Source organism: Crotalus tigris, unplaced genomic scaffold (assembly GCF_016545835.1).
Source record: "Crotalus tigris isolate CLP2741 ecotype Arizona unplaced genomic scaffold, ASM1654583v1 scf7180000017987.690289119674:8195010, whole genome shotgun sequence".
Taxonomy (NCBI): Eukaryota; Metazoa; Chordata; class Lepidosauria; order Squamata; family Viperidae; genus Crotalus; species Crotalus tigris.
In genome coordinates this window covers 7,464,763-7,489,685 of record NW_024096758.1, presented here as the reverse complement: position 1 = coordinate 7,489,685, position 24,923 = coordinate 7,464,763, and the positions used below count along the sequence as shown (strand labels likewise).

At 41.4% G+C, this 24,923-nt stretch overlaps 1 protein-coding gene across 8 annotated transcripts in view; it reads right to left on the bottom strand.

The window, feature by feature from the left end:
* TSPOAP1 (TSPO associated protein 1) overlaps positions 1-12,781 on the bottom strand; it is an 85,373-nt gene extending 72,592 nt beyond the window's left edge. For 6 of the 8 annotated variants that reach the window (XM_039346283.1, XM_039346285.1, XM_039346281.1 and 3 more), the window contains exon 1: positions 11,619-12,780. In XM_039346283.1, coding sequence (XP_039202217.1) covers positions 11,619-11,897 — 279 coding nt within the window. In that variant the 5' untranslated portion in view covers positions 11,898-12,780. Of the gene's footprint in view, positions 1-11,618 lie in introns of all 8 variants that reach the window. The other 2 variants (XM_039346282.1, XM_039346289.1) reach the window with 1 other exon arrangement.
* Positions 12,782-24,923: the final 12,142 nt, after the last annotated feature.

Below are 24,923 nucleotides of genomic sequence, written 5' to 3'. Positions count from 1 at the left end.
ACGACCACGAACGCGAAGCCAAACAACAGCAATGCAGCTCACCATCTTAAATCCCCCTGCAACTCAGACTAACCCGAGCACAACAAAGCCCCCACCCAAGCAGAACACTCCCCCATCCAATCAGAGCATATCCAACCCCCCATCCAATCAGAGCACAGCCAAGCCCCTAACCAATCAGAATACACCTCCACCCAATCAGAACACAGCCAAGCTCCCATCCAATCAGTTCATACCCCCACTGGCAGTTAAAAGGAAGAAACAGCTACGATCACACATTGCTCCTAGAAGCATGAAGCTGAAAACACCAGCCTGAAGATGACAAATGGGACTTCGTCGAAAAGTCGCCAAGACACTTCCAATTTGACGCAGGAGAAAACCCAAATAACCAAAGACCTACATATACATATACATATACATATACATATACATATACATATACATATACGTATACATATACACTCTCAATATCAGCCACATGCAATGGAAAATGCAATTCTTACAAATGCTGTCTCCCTTGCTCTTGATTTTCCGCATCATTATATTACTGGTTACCATGTCTTTTGAGTAATAGACAAATCCTTTTTCAAATTCAAATTCAAACATCCTGTGGCTTTTTTCCCTGACTGTTTGTTTAAGGAAAGAGGGATTTGGGAACTTTTGGCTCACACCCAAAGCGACAGTAGTTAATTTAGCTGTGTCTCCACACCTCTGAGCCTTCACTGATGATGTCAGACTCATTGAAGCTATGCAATAACTTCCAGGCATCTACAAAATATATTCCCAAAGAGCTTTTTGTCCTTCCTTCCCAGTCTTACAGCTGCCGGGCTCAGTAAATAAAATAAATATAAAAATCAAAAGAGAAATTTTAAAAAAATCTGAGATGTGTTCTTCCTAATACTGTAAAGGGTGATAAGTCTCCCCAATGTGGAAGAATCATATTTTAATTTTTTCTTTTGCTGTTATATAAAGCAACCCTTTGGGGCATGTGCTGAGTATCTTTCCCTGAGAAATAGCAACCTCATGTCAGCCTTTTAGAAGAAAGCAGCAGTCATCCCCATACTGAATTCATTAAATCCTATTCCCATGTTTGAGCACAAAGTATGTGTGAAATATTCAAAAACTCAGAGTAACAGCATTTTCCCTTCATTTTTGGAAGTATAAATGAAGCAACATTTTCTCAGTCTGTTGCCTGCGGGGATGTAGGACTTTATCTCTTATAATGTCCCAGCAAGCAGGTTAAGGAGATTGACAGCTGTAGAGCAGCTAGCTCTTAAATGGGATGTTGCACCACCATCCTTACACATGGGATTTTACCAGGTCCCTCCTACTGGTGCATGTTGACATTCCTCATTTATCAGCAAGAAGATTCAAATTCAGGAAACCCCGACTGGCACTTGCACAACATCTGCCCAACAACTTTAACATCAATTCCCAATGGAAAGCCAAATGGGTCGCTGGATGCCCAGTCATAGGAAAACCTATAAATTGACCCCACAAAAAAGGTGGCAGGCTTTGAACTATCACATCAGCAATGGACAATACTGAATAGGATTCACATGTCCCATGGTGTCTGCTGGGACTCTCTATATAAATGGGGCATAGTATCCTCCCTACAGTGTGATTGCAGAGTCCCAAGTCAACCTGTAAATCACATCATGACTGGCTGTAAGCTGAGGGCATATACTGGTCCAGAATCTGACATTTTTAATATAAACAGTGCTGCGCTTCAATGGTTAGATGGCCTAGACCAGTGGTGGTGAACCTATGGCATGGGTGCCAGAGGCGGCACTCAGAGCCTTCTCTCTGGGCACGCGCACCATCGCCCCAGTCCTAGGCCTTCAGCTGGGTTTTATAAAACCTTTTCGCTTTAGGCATCCACCACCGTGTGCAAAAAAAAAAAAAAAAGATTCAATCAGCAATTTCAACTTCTTGCGGGGAAAAAAAAGATCTTGCAAAGTTGGAATTGATTGAACTTTTTAGTCCCACCCAGTCTGCCGTTACCACTGCAGCCACGCCCACCCAAGCCACGCCCACCCAATGGGACATGCCCACCCAATGGGCCACACCCATCCGGCACTCGACGATGCATAAATGGGTTTGGGATTGCAGTTTGGGCACTTGGTCTCTAAAAGGTTCGCCATCATTGGCCTAGACGTTGATATTTGAACATAGATCATTTTGACATTTATATTTTATTGGGTTCTGCTAATCTAGTTGAAATGTTCATTTATACTGCTAATCCATGTATGATATGCCATATGCTAAATAAATAAAAACCAGGTCAGATCAAGACTGAGCAAGTGTATTCTCAGAGCATTCTAAGCTTGCTTGCTGCTAATCAGCTAGTTTTATTTATAGCTTAGCATCTTATGGAAGTCCAGCCAACATATTAAGTTATGATTCCTTATATTATGAGAATGCATTAATTAATTCAATGGCCAGTTTATGCTTGTTATTTAAATAGATCTATAATATTCATTGACATGTATGATTTTTATCCTATCACTAGGAGGCATAGAATGAATAAAGAAAAGGAGGATCTAGGCTAGGGATACATGTGGGGCAAAAGGTATACATAAGCTTCTTGGAGGTCATATACAGCCCTCAGGCTCTGGCTTGTGCTCCTCTGCCCTAGGCAATCTCTCCATGATTCAGCAGCATACCAAATACTATCATTTTGCAGCCTAGCAGGAATTACCCCTTGCAAGATCTTTGGAGAACTCAGATATAATTAAATCTATGCTGTTCCAGCAAAGCCTGGTGCATTTAAAGCAGCCAGTTGCACTTTCAATCCTCCCTTAGCCACCCGTCTGTTTGAATTCTTTTTGAATGAGCAACGAATGTTCCTTTCAAATCAACCAGGACTTTAAAAAACTGCTATGCATTCAAGGTTGAATCTCACAGAATGAAAAGTAATTGGCTTCTCTGAGAGGACAGGTCATTTGATTCTGGAAAGTGGTGACATCCCAAAGAGAATGATTCAAGCTGACATATTAAGACTAAAAAATCTGGTGCACATAACGGAGCAGCCTTCTTTACCGTATGACGGGTCTGTGGCAGATGCAAATGATGAATTATAAATCCTTCACCCTTACCTTCAGATTTATGGAGGGTTGAGGTAAGCCTGACCCACAAGATTTCTCTATCTGCTCCCTGAGGTCTCCCCATCTAGCTCCTCACCTGGGACCTGGGAGTCTAAAACATTTCCCCAAGTCTTTCCTTTTTTTCATCTCTTCACCGATATGCAAAGGTCATGCTAGAGTCCATCCTCAGGAAATTTCTTGTGTGCTTTGGGCTGTTCTGTGGCCAGAGGCTATCATAAGAGGCCAAATTGTGCACTGTAAAGATTGCTTGGAGGTGGGAGATACTTCCAATGTAATCCACCAGATCCCCCACTTGTATTGCCCCTGTGACTATGTAGGACAGACAGGGAGGAAGTAACCACCAGATTGCAAGAAGACAAGCTAGCAGTCAGACAAGGAGACCCAAACTCATTGGTAGCCTCATATTGAAATAAACAAGGACATACCTTCAATTTTGCAGCTACTAAGATTGTTGGACAAGCAAGCATAAAAACAGCCAGGGAAGTGATTGAAGCTTGGAAATAGCCTGGTCAATCAACAGGAGTGCTGATTTACCACCAGCTTATCAAGTACTCAGGAGGCAAAGGCTTGGCAGCATAGGGAACAATTACATACAACATGCACCACATAAATACAGAACAGCCCAAAGCATACAGAGAAGTCCCCTGAGGATGGGCTCCAGCACGCGTCCGAAAACTCGGAAGACTAAACTTTTGGTCCCAGTGACTAACCCAGATTCGATCCTGCAACTCCTTTCCCGAACCTTCAATCTCATCTCCCCTTTGCTGTTGAGCTGGGACCATCCCTCACTATTGGCATGCATATATATGTCTGGGAAAATGTGGGGAAAAAGAGATTGTCTAGTCCTGTATCAATCTGTGGAATCAATAATCACAAATTGCTGTACTGATCAAATGATACTATATTGTAAAAAGATTATTAAATACTGTAAGAGAAGAAATATATCAATGGATATTGAGTTGGACCACAGGCTCACTCCTATATTAAAGATCTGTAAGTTCCTCTCTTCTACATAAATCAAAATCAGAGTCATAATATTAAGGAGAGGCTATAGTTCAATAACATTTACTCATATGAAAAGTCTTATTGGATCTGTTCCAAAGTTCTGCCGGTTTGGAATCTGGCACTGCCCCAAAGCAAGTAAACAGAAGTTACTGAGAAAGCAACAAATGGGCCTCTCACATCCTTCCAGGTGTGTAATTCCCAGTCAAGGTTTGGCCATACTAACTAACTGATGTGTATGGGAGTTTAGTTTCAATACATATTTTGTAAGAGCAATGTTCATTGTTTTTCTCTCTGCAGCACTGGTTGCTCATACTCCAAGCAATACTGGATTTTTTGGGGGGAGGGATACGTACATCTATTGAAATCATAGAATAATCAAACATCAGTTTGGACAGGACTTTGGAGACCAGCCGTACACCGTCTTACCCAGCAGGGCAGGAATTCACTACTATTGCATTCCTACAGATGACAATCCAACCTCTATTTAAGCCAGTGTTTCTCAACCTCAGCAGCTTTAAGCTAAGGTTGAGAAACTCACTGGTTTAAAACTCCAGGGGTGAACCCGTGTCCATAGACTGTTCTTCCAAAGTCTGAAAGGCTAACTCACTTTTTTTCATTATTGAGATCATCAACAATGTAGTCATTAAGTATCTGAACATCTCATTAGTGAAATTATTAAGCTCAACTTCCTTTTGTCTCGTTGCCTAAGATCATATTGAATACGCAGGTGGCATTCACATAATACAATTAATTTGGTTATTGGAACAGTGTTTTTTTCTGGTTTGACCTAATATAGATAATTTTTTCGGTTTCAAGAACACTGTTTTGCTGTTCATCTTTGACATGGAGGTGGCAATGTAATCCCAGTGTGGAAGCACAGAATTAAGCACAATGGGGGTGCTAGAAGATCATTGTTATAACTGTGGGTGTTATTCTGTGACACTGCTCCATTCTTGGAGGTGCCTCTCCTGCTGCCAAGTCAATAGAGAGTTTGTAGCACAAGGTTTACCAGGAGGTCCTGTCAGCAACCAGAACTGAATACAGTTTAAATAGTAAAAACATAAACAAGATGAGCAATTAATATGAAAAAAATATGTCCCTCAACCACTCTTTGTGAACTTTTCAAAGCCACCTGATTGATCACAAGAAGAGGTAGCTGGACCATCTTCAACTTTACTGCATACCCAATGATAGTTGAAAATAGATTCTCTATATTCAAAACTGGCCCCTCTTAAGGCAAGTTAAAAAGAAGTTACTATTTTACTGTTTAGTTTTTCAGTACTCCTTTAATCCTCCTTCTCTCACAGAAAATAATTAAGAGACCCAGTTTGATCTCAGGTGAAGGCACCAGGCTAGAAACCTGTGAGACTGTGAGTTCTAGTCCTGCCTTAGGCATGAAAGCCAACTGGGTGACTTTGGGCTAGTCCCTTTCTCTCAGGCCAACCCACCTCACAGGATTGGTGTTGTGGGGAAAATAGGAGGAGGAAAGAGTATATTAGATATGTTTTCCACCTTAAGTTATTTATAAAAATAATAAAGGTGGAATAAAAAATTTCTTAATTTTTTAAGGGCAAAGTGATACACAGCACATATTCACAGCCTGGGCTTCTCCAAAGGCTCAGTATGACTCTGATAACTCCTCCCAAAATTACCAAGGATTCATACTTTGACAAGGAAAATTAGTAAACACGTGCAGAGCATTTCATTTTTCTAATTAAGCTTAAATTTTATCCAAGCTAGCATTTGTCCTGGTCTCTTTTTGAACCTACACAGGAAGAAGGGGGGGGGGCTAAGGCCTTGTCCCATCATGTTTTTCTCATGATGGGGCCACTCCATCAAAGCCGATCCATGATCAAAATGTTCTGTTCAGTTTAGTCCATCCAATGACTTGACTGCAGCAACCTGAGTTATGTTCCAGCTCTCAAACCCTGCCTTTGTCTATGGCACATATGTGCATGCATAAGTGGGCACACTCTGAACCATATCAGATAAACACCCAGCAACATCATCCATCAAAATGCTAAACTCAGTTACTTTTGAACTAATAATAATAGTAGTAATAGTGATGATGATGATGATGATGATGATGATGATGATGATGATGATGATGATAAAGTTGGAAGGGATCTTGGAAGTCATCTAGTCCAACCCCCTGCTCAGGCAGGAAACCCTATACCATTTCAGACAGATGGCTGTCCAGTCTCTTCTTAAAAACTTCCAGTGTTGGAGCATTCACCGCTTCGGGAAGCAGATTGTTCCACTGGTTAATTGTTCTAACTCTCAGGAAGTTTCTCCTTAATTCTAGATTGCTTCTCTCCTTGATTAGTTTCCATCCGTTGCTTCTTGTCCTGCCTTCAGGTGCTTTGGAGAATAGCTTGACTCCCTCTTCTTTGTGGTTTTCTTGGTTTGGTTTTGTGGCTTGGTGGTATGTACAAATGTAGAAAATGTTATACTTCAGTATCCAACTTAAGCATGTTGTATAAAGAACCCTAAACAGCCTTAATCAACTTGCCATATTCTCCCATGTGGTTCACACAACATGCTAACACAGTGGCTGGACTTCCATAACACACAGAACTACAAATTACATTTTAACGTAGCCACTTAGATTGCACAAATCAAGCCATAACTTCAATGCAGAAGTTGCCTTGGATTTATAATCCTTCCATATTTTCCCATCACTTTTTCCCTCTTAGAATAAAGGGAATAAAAAGAATGTTTTAAACAGAAAATAAAGCATTTAAGAGGAGAAAGCAAAATTCTCCCAGCCCAACCCATGTCACAGGGTTGTTGTTTTGGGAAAAATGGGAGGAGGAAGAAGCATTTAATATGTTCGTCACCCCAAGTTACTATAACATTAATAAAGGTAGAATTAAGGTGGTGAGCCAGTTTGATCTAGAGCACGGGTGTCAAACTCACTGCGTCGTGACATATCACTTTTTTCGCATTGCCGGAGCTGGGGTGGGTGCGGCCTCTGCATGATGCAACCAGCCTGCGGGCCAGCAGTTTGACACCCGTGGTCTAGAGGTTAAGGCATCAGGTTAGAAAGCGAAAGAGTTCAAGCCCCATCTTAGCAACGAAAGCCAAGTAGGCTTAGACCAGTCACCCTCTCAGCCCAACCCACCTCAGGGTTATTGTTTTAGGGAAATTAGGAGGAAGGGATGTTGGGTATGTTCGCCGCCTGGAGTTATTTGTAAAGATAATAAAGGTGGGATTCAAATAAGTAAACATTTTTTTAAAAAAAACAAATATCAAGAGAAGCAATTAAAATTACTCACTATCTAAAAGCATTCTAATTTGTAGAGTTGGACCTTCCAGGCGCAGAGTTGAGAAACCAAATGCAAAGTAAGTTGATCTGACCCACACCCATGGATGCAGCCACAATGCCACCATCCCCTTTAGCATCCAGTTCTCTAATCCCAATGAACAGTTTTCCATTGCAGAAACATCTTCCATTGTAGCGTCTATGGCTTCAAAGGGAGCTTCTCTTGTTTAAAGAGAGACTAGAATGCATCTGTAAGAACAGGGTTTCTGTTGCCCTCAAGCACCACTAAGTATCTCTTTCATTCCTTCTCTCTTCCCGGGCTGCTAAAAAAAGTATCTGATGGCTTCTTAGTTTGGGAAAATATTTTCCTCTCTCATTGAAGCTTGAATATACAATATAGTGAAAAACCGAAATCCGATTTTATTTTATTTTATTTTATTTTATTTTATTGCTATGGCTTCCCACTCACTCACAAATGCCTAAAGGTAGTTAACAGCATTAAAAGTGGCAAAGATTTTTTTTAAAAAAAAAAATCCAGAACACCCCCACCCCCTCCCAAAAGAACAGACCCTATAGCACAGGGGTAGGCAACCTTGGCTCTTTTATGACTCGTGGAATTCAGCTCCCAGAATAGCTGAGCATAGCTGGCTCAGGAATTCTGGGAGTTGAATTCCACAAATCATAAAAGAGCCAAGGTTGCCTACCCCTGCTGTAGCACATGATCAAAATTCACATAAATATTAATAAATTACTGGCTCACACAATATCCTGGCACAGTGCTTCATGAACCACTAGGTCAGTGTTTCCCAAACTTGACAATTTTAAGGCATGAGGACTTCAACTCCCAGAATTCCACAGCCAGCAACGCTGGCTGTGGAATTCTGGGAGTTGAAGTCCACATGCCTTAAAATTGTCAAGTTTGGGAAACACTGCACTAGGTCATCAAGGCCTTTTTAAAGGTCAGCTGGCTCAGGACCATATAGGTCTTGAGGGTGAGGGTGGGGATGTTGCTCCACAGGGTAGGAACAGTAACCAAGAAAGTCAGTTTCCCAGGTCTCACCAGATCAACTCTCAGACAGCTTCTCATGTGTGAGAGATGGGTCGGGTATCAGCTTGATCAATTGGTAAGCACCATGCAACATGTTACTTGATCTAAAATCTAAGGAACTAGATGTTGAAAGAGACATGAATTGTAACACAGATCAGAAAGTGTCATTTCAGAAATCCAAAGTAAAATGCTTTATTTGTCCCAGATTTTTCATTGTGCTAGATTTCTAAAACTGAGCATGTTGGGGGCTCAAATCCTATCAAGAAATTACACCCAACTGGCATAGATACTCCCAGCATGTAACCACATTCTCGAAGACCAAGGATGCATTCTCAGCAGTTAGAAAAAGTGCCTTCATTTACACAAAAGCATGGAGCTAGATTACAATCAAGGGGCAAGGAGCTCATGAAAAACCAGGGTGCTTTGATCCAATGCAGGGATCCCTTAAGGGCCCCGCCTCTTTTGTGTGACATTTTAACTGCAAGGAATCCAGACTATTTCCCCCATTAAGCAGTGTCCAATGCAGTAAGCTTCTTGGGAATGTAAAAGTTGCTTTTGCTCTCCCGAGAACAGCCCAAATCACATAAATAGCAAAACATCTTGCATTTTTGGGTGGATACAGATGCTCATTTTTACAAAAGGATTGGAGCTAAATCCAGGATGCTTGGATTTAGAAAGTTCTTCCTGTATCTGAGACCCTGAAGTAGAGCCACTCCCAAAAGAAGGCAGTATAAGAACAGATGTGTGCAATTTGTTTTAGATCCATTGGGTCTGTTGAGTTTTGCTTTGTGGTTTCTGATTGGGGAGACAAGCAGTAAATCTGATTTGGGAATCTGAAATTCACTCTTCCTTCTCCAGTGACCTTAAAGCAAACATATCCCCCCTGCCCCCTCCCCCTCTCCCCCTTGGGACAACCCCAAAAAGTGGGATGACATAATGACTAAAGAGAAGCCCTGATTTCATCTAGCCATTCTTCCCCCAGCCTTGATGCTTCTACATACCTTCTGTAATATGGGTATAGCAACAACAGCTTACTAAATCAATAAAAGAACATGTTTTGAAGGTAGATTTGCATATATGTCTAACAAAATCTAGTAGTCCTCACAATATACACATATATTCAAACACTACACATCAAATGAGTATTGTATTTATATCCTCCCTTTCTTCCAGGAGTCAAAGTGGAATATATAGTATATTTTCTATTTTTCTCCAGAACAACAATCCTGTGAGGTGGGTTGAGCTGAGGCATCCCCCCCACACACATACACACCTTCATTTCAGCAAGTAGAGGATAGCAGTAGATGGAAACACCCCTATCCATTTTACTAATCTCATTCATTTAAAATGGATCACTCATAGGTGTTTCTGTGCTGGTGGAGCACATAAAAGCACATAAATGCAAAATATGATTAGCACAGGAAGAATATAAGAGGAATTTGGCTGCATCAGATCAAAAGGTTTCTTTCTTCATCTGATCCAGCTCCTTGTTTCTCAATAGCTGAGTCTGCACAAATTAGACTAAAATCGGGGAGAGGGGCTTATAGATTGGGGTTCAGCATTTTGAATGAATTCAATTCATTACATTAATCCATAATGTGATGTGTTTATTTATTTGAGTATAGCAGAGAAAATGCAGAAAAATTGCATTTTATTAGCCTGGCTTTTGGGTTTAGCATGTTGAATAATACTAGCAGTTCAAAGCCAACTGCCCTGATGGTTCACATGCTACCGGACAGATGTCCAACATTTTCCCAGTGACATTTAAAACCCTAAACAGTTTAGGAACCCAACATTAAGAGGGAGAATCTGTCCCAGTATATGCCTGGCTGAAAATTAAGACCTGCAGGGTGGTTCCTCTTTGGCATCTCAAGGTTAGGAAAAGTGCATTATGTGGGGGCAGAGAAAAGGACCTCTTCTGTTGTGGAACCCCAGAATAAATGTCCCTTCTTGGAGACCGGACTAACAGCCACTTTGCTTACATTTCTCTGACAAGTAAAGACTTTTCGCTCTATCATTTGGAACTTAATAACCTCAGTCTGGTAATGCCATGTTGATTCTTGTCAACATCTGTGTCTCTTGATTATGTTAGTAAGGTAATTGCTGTGTTTTACCCCCCTTATTTTATGGATTGTATCCTACCCCATCCTAAGGATAATGTGCTAGCTGGAATTATTAATAAATAAATTAGCAAAGCCAACCAAGTGTAGCCACTAGGTGCTTGCAAAAAGGTCTGCCAGCAAGGCATCAAGGCAGATTCTCCTTCCTTCAGTTGCTTCCCATCCATTGGTACATTGCTTTTGAACATATCAGCTGCATGTAGCCATAATAGTTAATGGACACTGCTGCGTTTTTGCTATACTTTAGCTTCTCCAGAAAATAAGGGGGTTTCTTCTAGCTTTAGAAGGTCCTTCCAATCGGATTTTTAAATGGCAAGGGTGCTGCAGCTTGTATGCCATGTGGGAAATATGGTTCCTCCTTAATGTCTGCCTATAAGGTTTACCACATCCTTCCTTGCAGTCACAGATTTGTAATAAGAAGACACCTCATCCTACCCTACCCCCATGAAAAAGAAGAGAGTTATAATTTTGCATTGGTTACCAAGGGCAGAAAATCCAGAGTAAAGTGGGAGCAACCTAGGAGGAGCTATGCAGGATCAGAGGAAGGTCCATCTACTCCATCCTCAGAATTCTGTTTCCAGCAGCAACCAACAGCAATCCTTTGCCTCCTACCCTTAGTAAGATCCAAAAGCTTCCAGGTCCTATTTTTGGCTTCAGTAATTGCAATTAAAATAAATTCTCTTGAGAGATAGGGAGGCAGTCAAGGAACTGACCCTTTATGATCTAAAAAATAATGAACTTTTGCATCTCATACATCTCAAAAGATGGTCCAAATTACCTGCCACCATCAGCCTTTAACGTTGTAAGACATTGTCATCCATCAGCTGGAGCTGGACTCTCTCCAGCTGGACTATCTGGCACAGATAGACAGGAAGGCAGGGAAACTCTGCAGGCAGAAACAAACCTGCCTGTTCCTATCTGCAGACAACCAACTGCTTTTGAAATGTCACAAGTCTGGCATCCTCCTACACTTTCAGAGATAGACTGTCTTCAAACATGGAAGTTCTTCCTCAGGGAATCACATCCAACCGTTCCTTTCCTGTACGGAACACATACTAGACGACCCACCTCCTTACCTGCACCGGTGCCTCCCCCGGACAGCCTTCTAATCCTTCTGCGGGATACACTTCAGTGCTCCCGGGCACTTGCTCCGAGCACGGAGAGCTTCCCCGAGACGGGACTTCCAACTCCAGGGCTGTCTGGGTTCCTTCGGCCCCGCCAGGGCTCCCGGCACTTTCCGGCATAGCTCCCACCAAGAGGTGCCCTCCGCGCTCAGCTGCGCCGTCGCCGGTCTTGCTCCGCGCCCAATCCTGGAGGAGCTGCGCGTTGGGCTTCCCCCAGCCCTGCCTCTTCATCTTTCGGCGCGGAGCAGCGGGGGCGACGTTCCCTTCGGACTCGGCTTGGAGGAGGCGGCGGCGACGGCGGCGGCTGGCGCGGTTACCGCAGCGAGGCTGGCGGGGCTGGGGGCGCACGGGCTGTCGCTGCCACGGGACTCCGGGACCCGCGCTGGCATCCCAGCGCCAGCCCAGGCAGCGTGTGGGGAAAGAGCGGAGCTGCAGCTGCTTCCCCGCCTGAGTGGAAGGACCTGGAGCGGCGGCGGCTCCTCGGCGCGAGGGGCTCGGCTCGCGCGTCCTTCGCCTGCTGAGCTGTCACTGGTCTGGCAGCAGGAGGAGGAGGAGCCGCCGCCACCGCCGCCGGCGGCGGCGTCCCTGGCGTTCAGCTGTACAAAAGGTCCAGTTCTCCAGCCCGCTTATGCCCTGGCCGGCGGCGGCTCCTCGGCGGCCAGACGCCTTTTGCCGGCACCTCTCGGCTGCTCACTGCGCGCAGCCACGGCGCTCGCTCCTTGAGCTCCAGGCCGTCGCCGCCGTCTCTTAGTTCTCCCGTGTGTGCTGTCGGACTACGGAGATTTTGTCCGGCCGGACGGCTGCCTCATGCTCAGTCGCCCGCGTGGCCGGCTTCGGGGCCAAACCGGGCGCCTTGGCTTCCCAGCTGGCTGGAGCAAAATTCCTCGGGCTTGGAACAAGAAGCCGCAGCCGAGCAGGAGCGCCCGGCCCGGGTTCTTGCGAGCCCTCCAATAAGAAGTGGCTCAGGCGGTTTCCATGGAAATGGTGGCAGAATGGGGGCGAGCGGGCTGGTTATTGATTCCAGGTTCCGGGACTGCAGCAAAGCGCCGCCACCGGGCGAGGAAGGAGCCTGGTGGCGGGGACCAAGCGGGAGGCTGCTACCCAGACCGGCCCTGCCCAATCTCAGGGTCTCGGAGAGCCCTTTGCAACCCAGACCACTGTCGCTTCGCTGGGCTCTTATCCCTTGTTAAGCCCTTGGTCTTTGGTCTTGGCTAAAGTGAAGCGAAGTGAATGCAGCTCTGAGGATGGTGGTTTACACCACAAGGTAGCCTCTGATGTAGTTGGCTTTGATCTTGCATCTGCAGGAAGTGTGAACCTAGTCAACTGGAGTTTTTACTCAAGAATCGTGATTAACAAAAACGTAGCTTTCTACCGCGGATGAACCCAGCTGCAGTTTAATTCATTGGAGAAAGCAGGCCAGGATGGGCACAAGCTTCGGGGCAAATCATTAGCTTAATATTGTAAACTGTCCAGAGTTGCCTTGGGGGGGGGGGGGAAGGGCAGCAAACAAATTTAATAGACAATAATTATTTTTTATCTCAAGTATAACCAGCTGATTATAAGATATTTGTTTTCACGACTCCGGAATATTGGCTCAGGCAATTGGCTGCCCTTGACAAAGGGATGTTATGAAAGTATCACACACACACACACACACACACATACACACACACACACACTATAGTATAACCACAACCCATAAAAGGACAGTTTTCATCCTACAAGCAAAATAAGCTGCCATATCTTAAGGTTCTTAGGGCCAGGCTCTGTTGTGAGGAAAATAATAGAGCAGTGGTTCTCAACCTTTTTAATGCCGCGACCCCCAACCGGGGGTCTACTCAACTGGTCGTAAGTCGAGGACTACTCAACTGGTGCAGCACCGTTTGCAGAATGGGACTTTTGGCGGGTTCAGCAGGGCAGAGACAGTCTGGACAATTCCTATTGGCTTTTGAAAGCCAATAGAATTAGACTCTATTCAAGAGAGTCTATTCTATTGGCTTTCAAAAGCCAATAGAATAAAAGTGAGTAGCACAGCTAAGGAAAAGGGGGAAAAAAATGGCAGACTGCGTTGTTTGGCAACCCTCGTGAAATGGTCATTCGACCTCAAATGGGGTCCCGACCCACAGGTAGAGAACCACTGTAATAGAGGATTATGTACATTGCCTTGATCAATATGAACTTCAGGATATATATCTAATAAAACTGAAATACACTGCAAATCCATTTTGGATAATATTGTTGACTCTGTTGGCAACTTTCAAGAGGGTATCTCCCATCCCCTATAATATGGTTGCGTTTTGTTTCTTTGTTTTCTTTTTATTGGAGGTTTGAGGATTTGAACCTTGGGATTTCTCCTATGAACAGCCCCTTTCTAAATTGAGCATTCAGGTCACTGCTTAGCATTCACCTTTCCCAATCTGTTGTCAAGTTTGGTTAAATGGTTAAGGCACCAGGCTAGAAGTTAGGAGAGTGTGAGTTCTAGTCATGCCTTAGATATGAAGGCTGGCTGGGTGACTTTGGGCCAGTCATTCTGGCTCACCCATGATGGTGTCAGACTTGGGTGAAAAGCCCTTCAGTCGTTTCCTGTTGCAACCAATGGATACATATTCAGTGGATCCAAAAAAAAAAAAAAAAACCCAAACCCACCTTTTTTTTAAGTGGACCCCACACTTACGAGAAAATTCTAGGAAAATAAAAAAATACTGTTGTCCTCCAGTTGGGTTCAACAACAGTACAAATTTGATACTGATTTGATTCATATATGCTAAACCATAATGGGGTTTTGATTTAGCTTAGTGGGTTGTTTGAGTCCAGCTACCATAGTTAATAAACAGTAATTTATCATGTATTACAATGTGCAAATCTAACCATTTGTTACTCAAGTAAACCATGACACCATGTCATGTACGAACAGCCAGTAGCAGTTGATCAATAAACTGGAAAGTTGCTGTCTCCTAAAACACGCTCTGTGAATTCAGCCACTAGATTTGAAATTGAACTCCATATATGTGTCATAAGAATACAGTCATTATTGTGGTACGTGATATGAACCAGGCCATTATCATAAGATATATATAGTTTCGGCATAGAATATGATCAGAACACAATTATATTTTGATAACCCAAGTTTAATATTTAGGATGTTGTGTGTACCCAGCCCTTGAGAATGAAAGAATTTTCAGAGTCATTTGGGGGAAAATTGTGAGCATTTCAGGTTATGTGTCTTAACTACAGGATATCCCAGGCAGAAGTGTAGCACCTTAAGAACTCACACATATATTGCCTATAATATTTATTGATCACAGTCCATCAGGTGTATAGGTTAGAGAGGGGGGGGAGAGAGGGAGGGAGGGAGAGGGAGAGGGAGAGGGAGAGAGACAGAGACAGAACTGGATCTCCATAACCCCTTGGGTCATTGTTTCAGAGATATTTCTTTATCAGATTCCTCAATGCCTTTAATAATGGCAGAGTTTTCAAAGCACTTGAAAAGTTGGAATACCTTCAGAGAAGTATCTCCTTGAAAATATGCCATGTTGAACTGTATAGCACAGTGAAACATCAGCAAAGGAAATGTTTAAGGGTGTTCTGTGTTATGTCATAAACTGTTATATGATAATTTTATGTCAAAATGTTTTATAAAATTTGCCAAATTTCAATTCTACAGAAATTATGGGTCCCAGATTTTGGATGCATTTTGCAAGGTAGCCCATTTGAGTACCTTGGTTCAAAGCTGTTGCCCTATGATGAGCCTAGATGAGTTCAAATCGCCAGAACCAGATGGATTACACCCCAAGGTTCTCAAGGAACTGGCAGATGTGATCTCGGAACCACTGAACTATATTTTTCAAAGATCCTGGAGCACAGGGGAACTACCAGAGGACTGGAAAAGAGCTGATGTAGTTCCCATCCTCAAAAAAGGAAAAAAAATGGATCCAGGAAATTACAGACCTAAGCCTGTTTGTTTCAGAATGGCACCACTCCCTGTATACCACAAATTGTTTCCCGTTCAGAAGATTAACTCCTGGAAAACTGCCAGACCACCCTAGAGCAGCAGGATCAAAGGGAAGTTCTACTCTCCAAACAGTACATTTTGTTTACCCTGAGTTCATACCATTGGAAGGGGGATGAATTAAAGTGAAAGACTTTAATCGTGGGTCCATGGACCCCTTGGGGTCTGTGAATCGTTTTTAGGGGATCTGCGAACACGGATCTGAAAATATTACAATTTATTTTTCCTAACCTCTAACTGAACTTTAGCTTTTAATACAATAATGTATGTTGGCAAAATGATTATGGTCTGCAGACTCCAAAAATGTTTGTTAATTTTAATCAATCTCACTATCTAAAATTCTTATGCCCTTAAAAGAATGTGTATAGTCTTGTTATTGATTTAAGAAATGAGTAAAAAAATACACATATTACTATATATTTGTTGTTTTTTAACATTTTGATAACCATATTTGATCAGTATGGTTTCCTTTCTAATACAGCTTATATCTATGCATTTTGGGATGGCATATTACCCATTTAAATTCATTTTTTCTGAGATGGTTACACCAAGCTTTCAGGGGCATCCAGGGCACACACAAAAAAAGTTAAAACCCCTGTTCTAGAGCAAGAAGCAGTCTGAAGGATTATTTATTTGGCATATGGCAAAAATGTTAATAAGCACATCACATTCTCAATGAGCAAATATGAAACTATTTACTTACAAATTCAAAGGCAGACTATTTATACAGTCAATACATGATGGAATTGCATACAGAAAGTCTCTGGGGTTTCTCTGATATGTACTCAGAGGGCACTACTCCACACCGCAACTACATTCCGACGATGAGAGCTTTCTCCATTTATGGAGGAGGCTAGTGCACCTGCCATGTTGAGTCCTAATCCTACTGAGGATTAACCAAATTTTACCAATAGATTGAATCCTTTTGGTTCAGCTGTAAAGCAGGGAATGTTGTGACACTTTGGAGGAGCAATAGAGAATCGTTCTTGCATCCAGGCCTGAAGCAGACTGAAGTTGTTATCCAATCAGTTTCTGGCAGTCCTGCCTGGAGCAAAGCCTGTTGTTTATAGCATCAGTGATATCTGCTTTGATTGGCAGCTGAATATTACTAATTATTTTCTTATACTCTTACAATAGTGTTTTCCCTTCATGGGTGTGGCTGGAGGAATATGGCTCAAAACTGGTAACCAGAAACTGGGAGTAGATCTTATTGTGCCTTATATGGTGCTCATAGTGTGATTCACCAGTGTATTGACCAGTCTCTTACGGCTGCTATTTCTCCAAACCGAGGAATTCTGCTGTTGAAAAGATGAGGCCAAGTGCTGAAGATCTGAAGGAGGTGGTGTCCTGGGGGTGCTCATAGTAAAAAATTACTTCCTTTAAATTGTGGCTATTAACAAAACAGTTGCTGAATGTCATATTAATTGATGAACCAATTAGGCATTGTTGAATGAGTTAACAGCATTAACAGCACTACACACAACACATGTAGTGTTGTAATTAATGTAAGGTATTGAATTTGGACTGGTGATATTCAGATTCAAATCTTCAATGGACACAGAATTCACAAAGTGAGTTTGGCCCACCTCTCTTTTTTTCTCAGGCTAACTTACTTCACTTGACTATCAACCTCTCATGGTCCTGTCTTAGGAGTCATTCTTCAATGAAGAAGACCACCAAGAGAAGACATCTCAACAGCCAGATACTATACAGTACTTGCAAGCTTTAGCAACTATGCTGAGTCAGCAAAAGATCCCACCATCTTTGCTTGGACCAAGCATCTGATCTAGATCATGCAGAGTCTTTTCTACCCTGTTCTGAAAGCACCTTCATCTTCTAAAGACATAAAGCACAAGACGGAAAGCTGTAGAATCCTCATCTTTACTGATGATCAGTTGAATCAAATAATGGCCCTCCATATTAACCTGCCAAGTATAACTAGACTTGATCAAGGCTAGCAGTGAGATCAGATACATCTGATAATAGGGGAGCAACTTGGGCATGACAAAGCAGCTGGAGCAAAACTGATCTGTGAAGGTCATCCTTGTTGCAAAAATATCCCTTGCATTTGACTTCAGCCCAACTTGTGATTTCCCAATTTCCTTACTCATTCACATGCTGATCCTCCAGCAGCTTGGTTTTGCATTCTACACTTGAACTGGATTTATAACTATAAGGCTATCTTGAAGGATCTCTCATAAAACCAGGAGGCCAGGCCACTATCGATTGTGACATTAAAAATATTTAGCTTTGTCTAACCTATTCTATACAATTGTAAGTTCCAACTCACCTGTTAAATGATAAAAATCAGTCTTTGTCTGCAGTTCCTTTATTCCTTCTTAAGGCCAACTTGAGGTCATTGCCAGAGAACTGAAATATTCACTTACGGTATGTTTAGCCTTTTATAGAAGCTTTGGATGGCATCATCTAAAAATTCTAGCTGTGAGCAATAGATTTGCTTTTTGCATTGCAATTTCTGTATTTCCAAAGACTAAAACATTAAATGGGAGATCTGAACGTTCAGCCTCTAAATCATAATGACCCAACATCTCTCAGATGAAAAATAGTGATATGCCCATAACAGCATGTTTCCTCTTAAGAGGGCAGCGCTCAAGTCTTCCCCACAATAAGCTGACAGAAGATTCTCCTCTGCCAGATGTGTGACTTGGCTTTGCAGCAACAGCTCCTGCCTAATTTTGAATGCTAATTGTCCTCCTGCTTGGTTAACAACAGATTGAAATCTACACACCATTTATGAATTGAAAGGCTGCACAATGCAGGGTGCTTGCAGTAACATACATGCACATTAAAAAGCCATATCCGTATCCATCCATTTAGAAGCAACTTCTGGAGATGCCTGAAGAATGATAATCATTCTTCCCTACTTAACAACAGGAAGCACAAAGGATAAGCAGGCATAAATGAGATCAGCTATAGCTCATGCCCAAGTTTTCAATAATGCCCTATCAACTTTTTTCCCTAGGTCCACTCCGATACATTAAGACATCAGACTAGAAACCAGAAGACTGTAAGACCCGCCTTAGCCATGAAAGCTGACTGGGTGACTTTGGGCTGGTTCTCTCAACCCAACAACAGAGTGGTAGTTGTTGTGGGGAACATAGGCGGAGGAAAGTGTGTTGGATATGTTTGCTGCCTTGAATTATTTGTAAAAGTAATAATGGCTGGAAATAATAAACAAACTTTTAACAGCTGACTGGTATAACTTAATATTTCAAGGATGTCCATGGAGCAGAAGGATGATAGAATAAAACTCTCAAAATGGCAGCCACAAGCCAATAATTAAAGCCTTATCCCTTTTTACATGCCATTAAAAGGGGATATGGCTTCAATTGTGTAGTGGCCATCTTGACTGTTTTGACTCCCCCCCCTCCCCAGGCATGCCCCTTTTTTATTTCCTTTTAACATGGAGATGAGTGATGGAAATTTTATCTGCTAAATGGTGAGACAGTTGGTTGTCTATTTGGATATTGGACTGCTTTCCCCTTCCCACAGCCCCTTAAGCATGCATGAAGATTTGCCACAATGGAAGGGGAAACGGCTTGCACATGTTCAGAGGGACAATATTCAGATCTTAAGCCAACAACTTGGGAATGCTTAAGAGTTAAGCTGCAAATATTACTAGGCTAAGCAGAAATGCCTGTGGTTCAACATTGCACTTAAAATAGGTCAGTACTATTTCCAAATGCACAGGCAGAAGAGGCGCATTTAAAATGTCACACTTCCTTACCTCAGTCCTATTGCAACTTCAGAGGAGGGGGGAAGACACATTTTAATCCCAAATGCGACATGCTATGGATTTAGTATTGTTGCTGTCAAAAGGAGAGCACTCATATCCTCAATACAAAGATTGCATTAATAAAAAGAGGACAACATGCACATTATTTTGACAACAGAGCAACAGCCATCAGACAAGATGAATCATGCCTGTAAAATTCAGCATACAAAGGAGTGCCAGCAAATTTGAAAGAAGATGAGAAAGGCTGGACTGCACAAGAGAAAAAAAATATCTAGGACTTAATTTGGGTCTGTCAAACTCCTACCACATGCCTGACAGTATTAATAAGACTTAACATTATTTGCCTCCCTTTTATAACCAATTTCTGCAGCAAAATAGGCCCTCTGACGTCATGCATTCTAAGATATGGAAGGCAGCTCAGAGGCAGAATGAAGCCCCCCAAATACCAAGTGAAATAAATGTGTGGATGGACTCGGTTATAATGGTCATGAGTGCAGCATTGGAGAACGTGAAGGACCAGGTTGGGCTGGTTCATTCTGCTAAGAGAGAGGTTCCCTGAAAATGGGCTCCAGCACAAGTCCAAAAGCTCGGAAGACTAAAACCTCTGGTCCCAGTAAATGACCCAGACTGGATGCTGCAACATTATCCTGGGACACATATATTTGCCTTCATTCATGGTTCATCATGGAGAAAATAAGTCTATGTGCCACTGACATGATGCACATGAGCCATGCACAAAGTCTAATAGGTGTTTAGTAAATGACTTGATTGCTGATATGCTCTTACTGCAAAGAAATGTTTCCTAAATTAGGAAGTTGTTCAGCATGCCTAATGTTTCTGCTTTTCAGAAACTTAAATCCATTATTTTACATCTTGAGCTAGATAGAAAACAGAGCTTCTGATTGATATCCTTTCAAATATGAGATGAATGCCGTCTTATCCTCCCTTGGTCTTAAGAAGACATACATTTCCAATTACTTCAATCTCTCTTCCTAAAAGTTGTTAATCTGTCCATGCTGCCCTTCTTTGAACTTCTACTTTTTCAAAATTCTTTGTAAAGAAATGGGAAACATAATCATAAATAAATGTGTTAAGGTTAACAGACTTTTTAAAATCCTAAAAATAATTTAGGATAAGAACCAAGAGTTAGAGAAAAATCTCTTCAATTCCAAGTTCTGAAATTGGATAATTTAGTTTTGCACTGTTCACATGTGTACACTTGTATTAGAAGATGTGTTAATGTTTAAGGGCATAGATAATCAATGTATAGTCTGGGTGTATAATCAAGGTCGCAAGAAGGGAGCATTGGCAACAGAGGGATACAGGCCCTATCCATGTTTTTGAGAATCCTCAACATCTCTATTTTAAAAAGAAGAATTAAAGAGAGGATTTAAAACCCTAGGTTTCAGGAAACAGGCAAAGTCCCTGATCAACTAGGGACTTTAGAGAGATTCGTGCTGACCTACCTGCCACCTTTTCCTAATTAAAAAGTCGTGATTTTTCAGTTCAAGCCATCACCCGAGAGCTTAAACAAATTAAGATCTGGAAGTCAAAAAGTCAAATGTGAATTGACACCCATGGAGCAGACATGAGCACAGCATGAAAGCGCCAACATGACAGATCCCCTAAGGCAGGTGCTGTCAGAGGAAAACAAGGGTTAAAATGGAATAGCAGCGGTTCAGAAGCAAACCCTTCTCCTACACTGCAAATTAAAAGACATCTCTGGCCCAGAAAGAGAAAGTATACCCAGTAATTATATTTTTTTTCCATGTCATCTCAAAGGAAAGGGAGGGGACAGCAAAGCAAAAAGGAGTGGGGCAAGATGACTCCCACTGTGAGCAAATACAACTCCATTAAAGGACGCACAGATGAGCCAAAAATCCAGATTCTGAAGAGGCTGAGCCCTGTTATTAGCAGAGACATAAAACTGTACAGACCAAATTTGCTCTATCATACAGTCATGAAAACCAGCAGTTTTCTTCTCCTCTTTCTGAAACTGAGGAAACATCTTCTTGTGCCAGTCTCTCCCCCAACACCAAATTTAGTCCCATTCTGTCAATTTTTCAAAGAGTTATTCTTCAAACAAATTGAGTCCTGAGTTCCCTTATGTAATTTCCATCCACATTCTGCTGGGTGGGGAAGAATAAAAAAAGTGTTGCTATTTATATTGCATTTGTCCTTGGTAACTACCAAGCTAATGATCAAAATCCTGACTGTGGAAGAAACCTGCTCCCTAGATTTCTGGCATGCTAGCTGGATGTCAGAAGAGACAGCTTTAATTTAATATCTTGTTTTTCCACTACAACTAGTGCTTGAGGCAGCCAACAATAGCCCAGCATAAAATAATCAAGTTGCATAGAAAGATGATCACAACTGTATCAGAAAAAATATAAAATTTGTTGTTCTCCTCCATATACTACTCACAAAGTCTTAAAGCTGCAAATAAACACAGAATAGTCACTTCAAAGGATTTTTAATTCAAAATATTTCCGGTGTACAGGTAGTCCTCGACTTACACCAATTCATTTAGTGACTGTTCAGAGTTACAATGGCACTGAAAAAAGTGACTTATGACCATTTTTCACATTTAGGACCATTGCAACATCCCCATGGTTACATGATCAAAATTAAGACACTTGGCAATTGATTCATATTTATGACAGTTGCAGTGTCCTCAGGCCATGTGATCACATTTTGCAAACTTCTGACAAGCAAAGAAAATGGGGAAGCCAGATTCACTTTACAACTATATTGCTAACTTAATAACTGCAGGAATTTACTTAACAACTGTGACAAGCAAGGTCAAAAAATGGGACAAAACTCACTTAACAACTGCCTCAGTAACATAATAACAGAAGGGACATTGAAGGTCATCCAACCCCCAGTTCAAGCAGGAGATGCTATCACTTAGCCACAAAAATATTGGGCTCAATTGTCATAAGTCGAGGACTATCTGTATACTTCAGAGAACATCCCCAATTTTTATTCATTTTAAACAGAAATAAGAACTCAAGTCTAAGATAAATTAATCATCTGATGTTTAAAATAGATCTGACATGTTTCAAATACTGAGTCCCACACACTTTCTTCTTTTAATGCTTTCTTCTACAAAAACTGGTATCCAACAATGCTGTATGTTCTTTTGATGTTTTTCTCCAATGTAAAGCAGTTGCCTTTCTGCCAAAACACCAACATGTTTTTTCAGCAAGGACGTGTGTCGTTTCCTTCTCCCACACACATTCCACATTTTCCTTGAAATTTTCCTTGTATAATTAACTGTAGTTGATGTTTCTTGTTGGATAGCTTGGCATAAATATTCTAATTTCCTTTTTTTTTGTTGATATTCACAACAAGTATATTTTTTCTCTCCTTTCATAGATGTTCGACCTATGATATTTTAAGTATTCTGTAAATCTGCATTTCAAAGGCAACCCTACCAATAATTGTCATTTGAGTTATGACTCAGCTTCCGTTCCATATGAAAGAATTTGCCATACATAACAACTTTTAACTAGCAAGGCTCCAGTCATAAGTCCCAGAGCAAACATGTTTACTCATTCTTGAAAAGCTACTCTCACCTGTTCATCCTGCTCTTTCTGTCCATGCTGCAATCCCATCTATCATTCAATATGCAGCCCAGATACTTATATTAATGCACCTTCTGCACTTGTTTTCCTGTTGGCATAATATTTTCTAACTGAACAGTGCTATTGGTGTAACACAATTATTTATTACTAGATTATAGATGTTTATATTTTCTTAGCAATTTTCTAAAAAGTATTTGAAAATAGCTTCAGAATATATATATTAAATAAAAGGAGAAATAATACATACCTGTTGGACAGAAAAGATCTCCTTTCCAATCCCCTATCCCCCAATTAATCAAAGCCCTACCAAGATAGATGCTATTATGATGCAAGATGGCAATATTGCCCTGAACAATTGGCAGTCCCTCCTTCCCCAATAAACAGTAATATGGCCTATAGTATCTATCTATGTGTATATATTTGGAAAAGTGGCTGTCCCAGTGATCTCCTTCCACAGATATCATATAGATAGTCAGTCATACCAGTACATCACTTTTAGAAATTAGTGCAAGTTGTAGAAATCATCAATATATCTCATTGATTTACTGTACTAAAGATTAGAATGATCTCTTGGAGACATGCAGTTATCAAGCTATGCTAAAAAAAAGAAACCCAGGCTGGCACTGCCTCCAAGTGGCAAGAAAAAAAATCTAAAGAGAACCAAAATCTTTACATCTCATAATTTTACAGCTCTGTTCCCACCAATTGTGTCTATTCATGCATCTCTTCCATTGTCCCTATTATATTTCCATATTTGAAATACAGAGAAAAGGCCTATCATTTGGCAATGCCTTCATATGCCATGTGACAATATGAGCACTAAAGAAAGGCAGGGTGTTTGAATATTTGCCACCTTATTTCTAAAAATAATAAAGGCAGGATAGAAACAAATAAATATGGACTGAAATCAAAAGGGACTAACAAACGACTATGAAGGGCTGCTGTATGTTAAGGTGGTTTGATCATATAATGAAAACTGTAAGAAAAATGAAAGCAGTGAAGATGGATGAAGTGGCTCAATGGAGGTGGTAAGATCATCAAAAAAGTCGATTACAGAGGAAAAAGCAATGCATGGAAATGATGAAGGCGAGAGTGCAGATAGAAAAATAGAGGTACAGTAAATGTTCTTCATTTGATTTGTATCCCATCTTTTACTATTATTTTTACAAATATCTCAAGGCAACAAACATATCCAACATGTGTTCCTCCTATTTTCTTCACAACAACCTTGTGAGGTGGGTTGGACTTGGAGAGACTGGCCCGAACTCACCCAGCTGGCTTTCATGGCTAAAGCAGGACTTGAACTCAGTCTTCCGCTTTCTAGCCTGGTGCCTTAATCACCAGACCACCGGACATTCAAGTTTTGGGGTTATTGTTCTTACTCTGTCTGTGTGTTTTATAATGTTGCTCATTCCCAAAAGAATTAGGATGGTGGGTGTGAATGTATAATATCACTCATAACCTCTTGCTATTGTTCAGTGACTTCATGACACAATGAACAGGATTTTTCCAGATTGTCAATAGCTGCTTCCCTGAAGCTTTAAGCGTGCACTGGTTTGTCTCCACCAGTGATGATATTAGGCATCTTGTCTCCTGTCTTCAATTTTTCAAAGCACTGGAGTCTTCTCCAGTGATTTGTGCCTTCATGTTCAAGGTAGCTAACTTTTTGCTTCGTAATTGTTTCCACTAAGCAGTCCGATTCTGATCTAATATAAAATAACATTTCAGTTGGATATTCCACATAATATTTGGAGGGTGATAACAAAAAAGCCATTTTTTTAAAAAAATATTTCATTAGTATATGTCTGTAGAAAGTTATCACTATACATTAAAAAAACATCTGGCTGTTGAATAATGTGCCAGTGAGCAAATTTCAAAGAACAAACAAGATAAAAACACCAAAA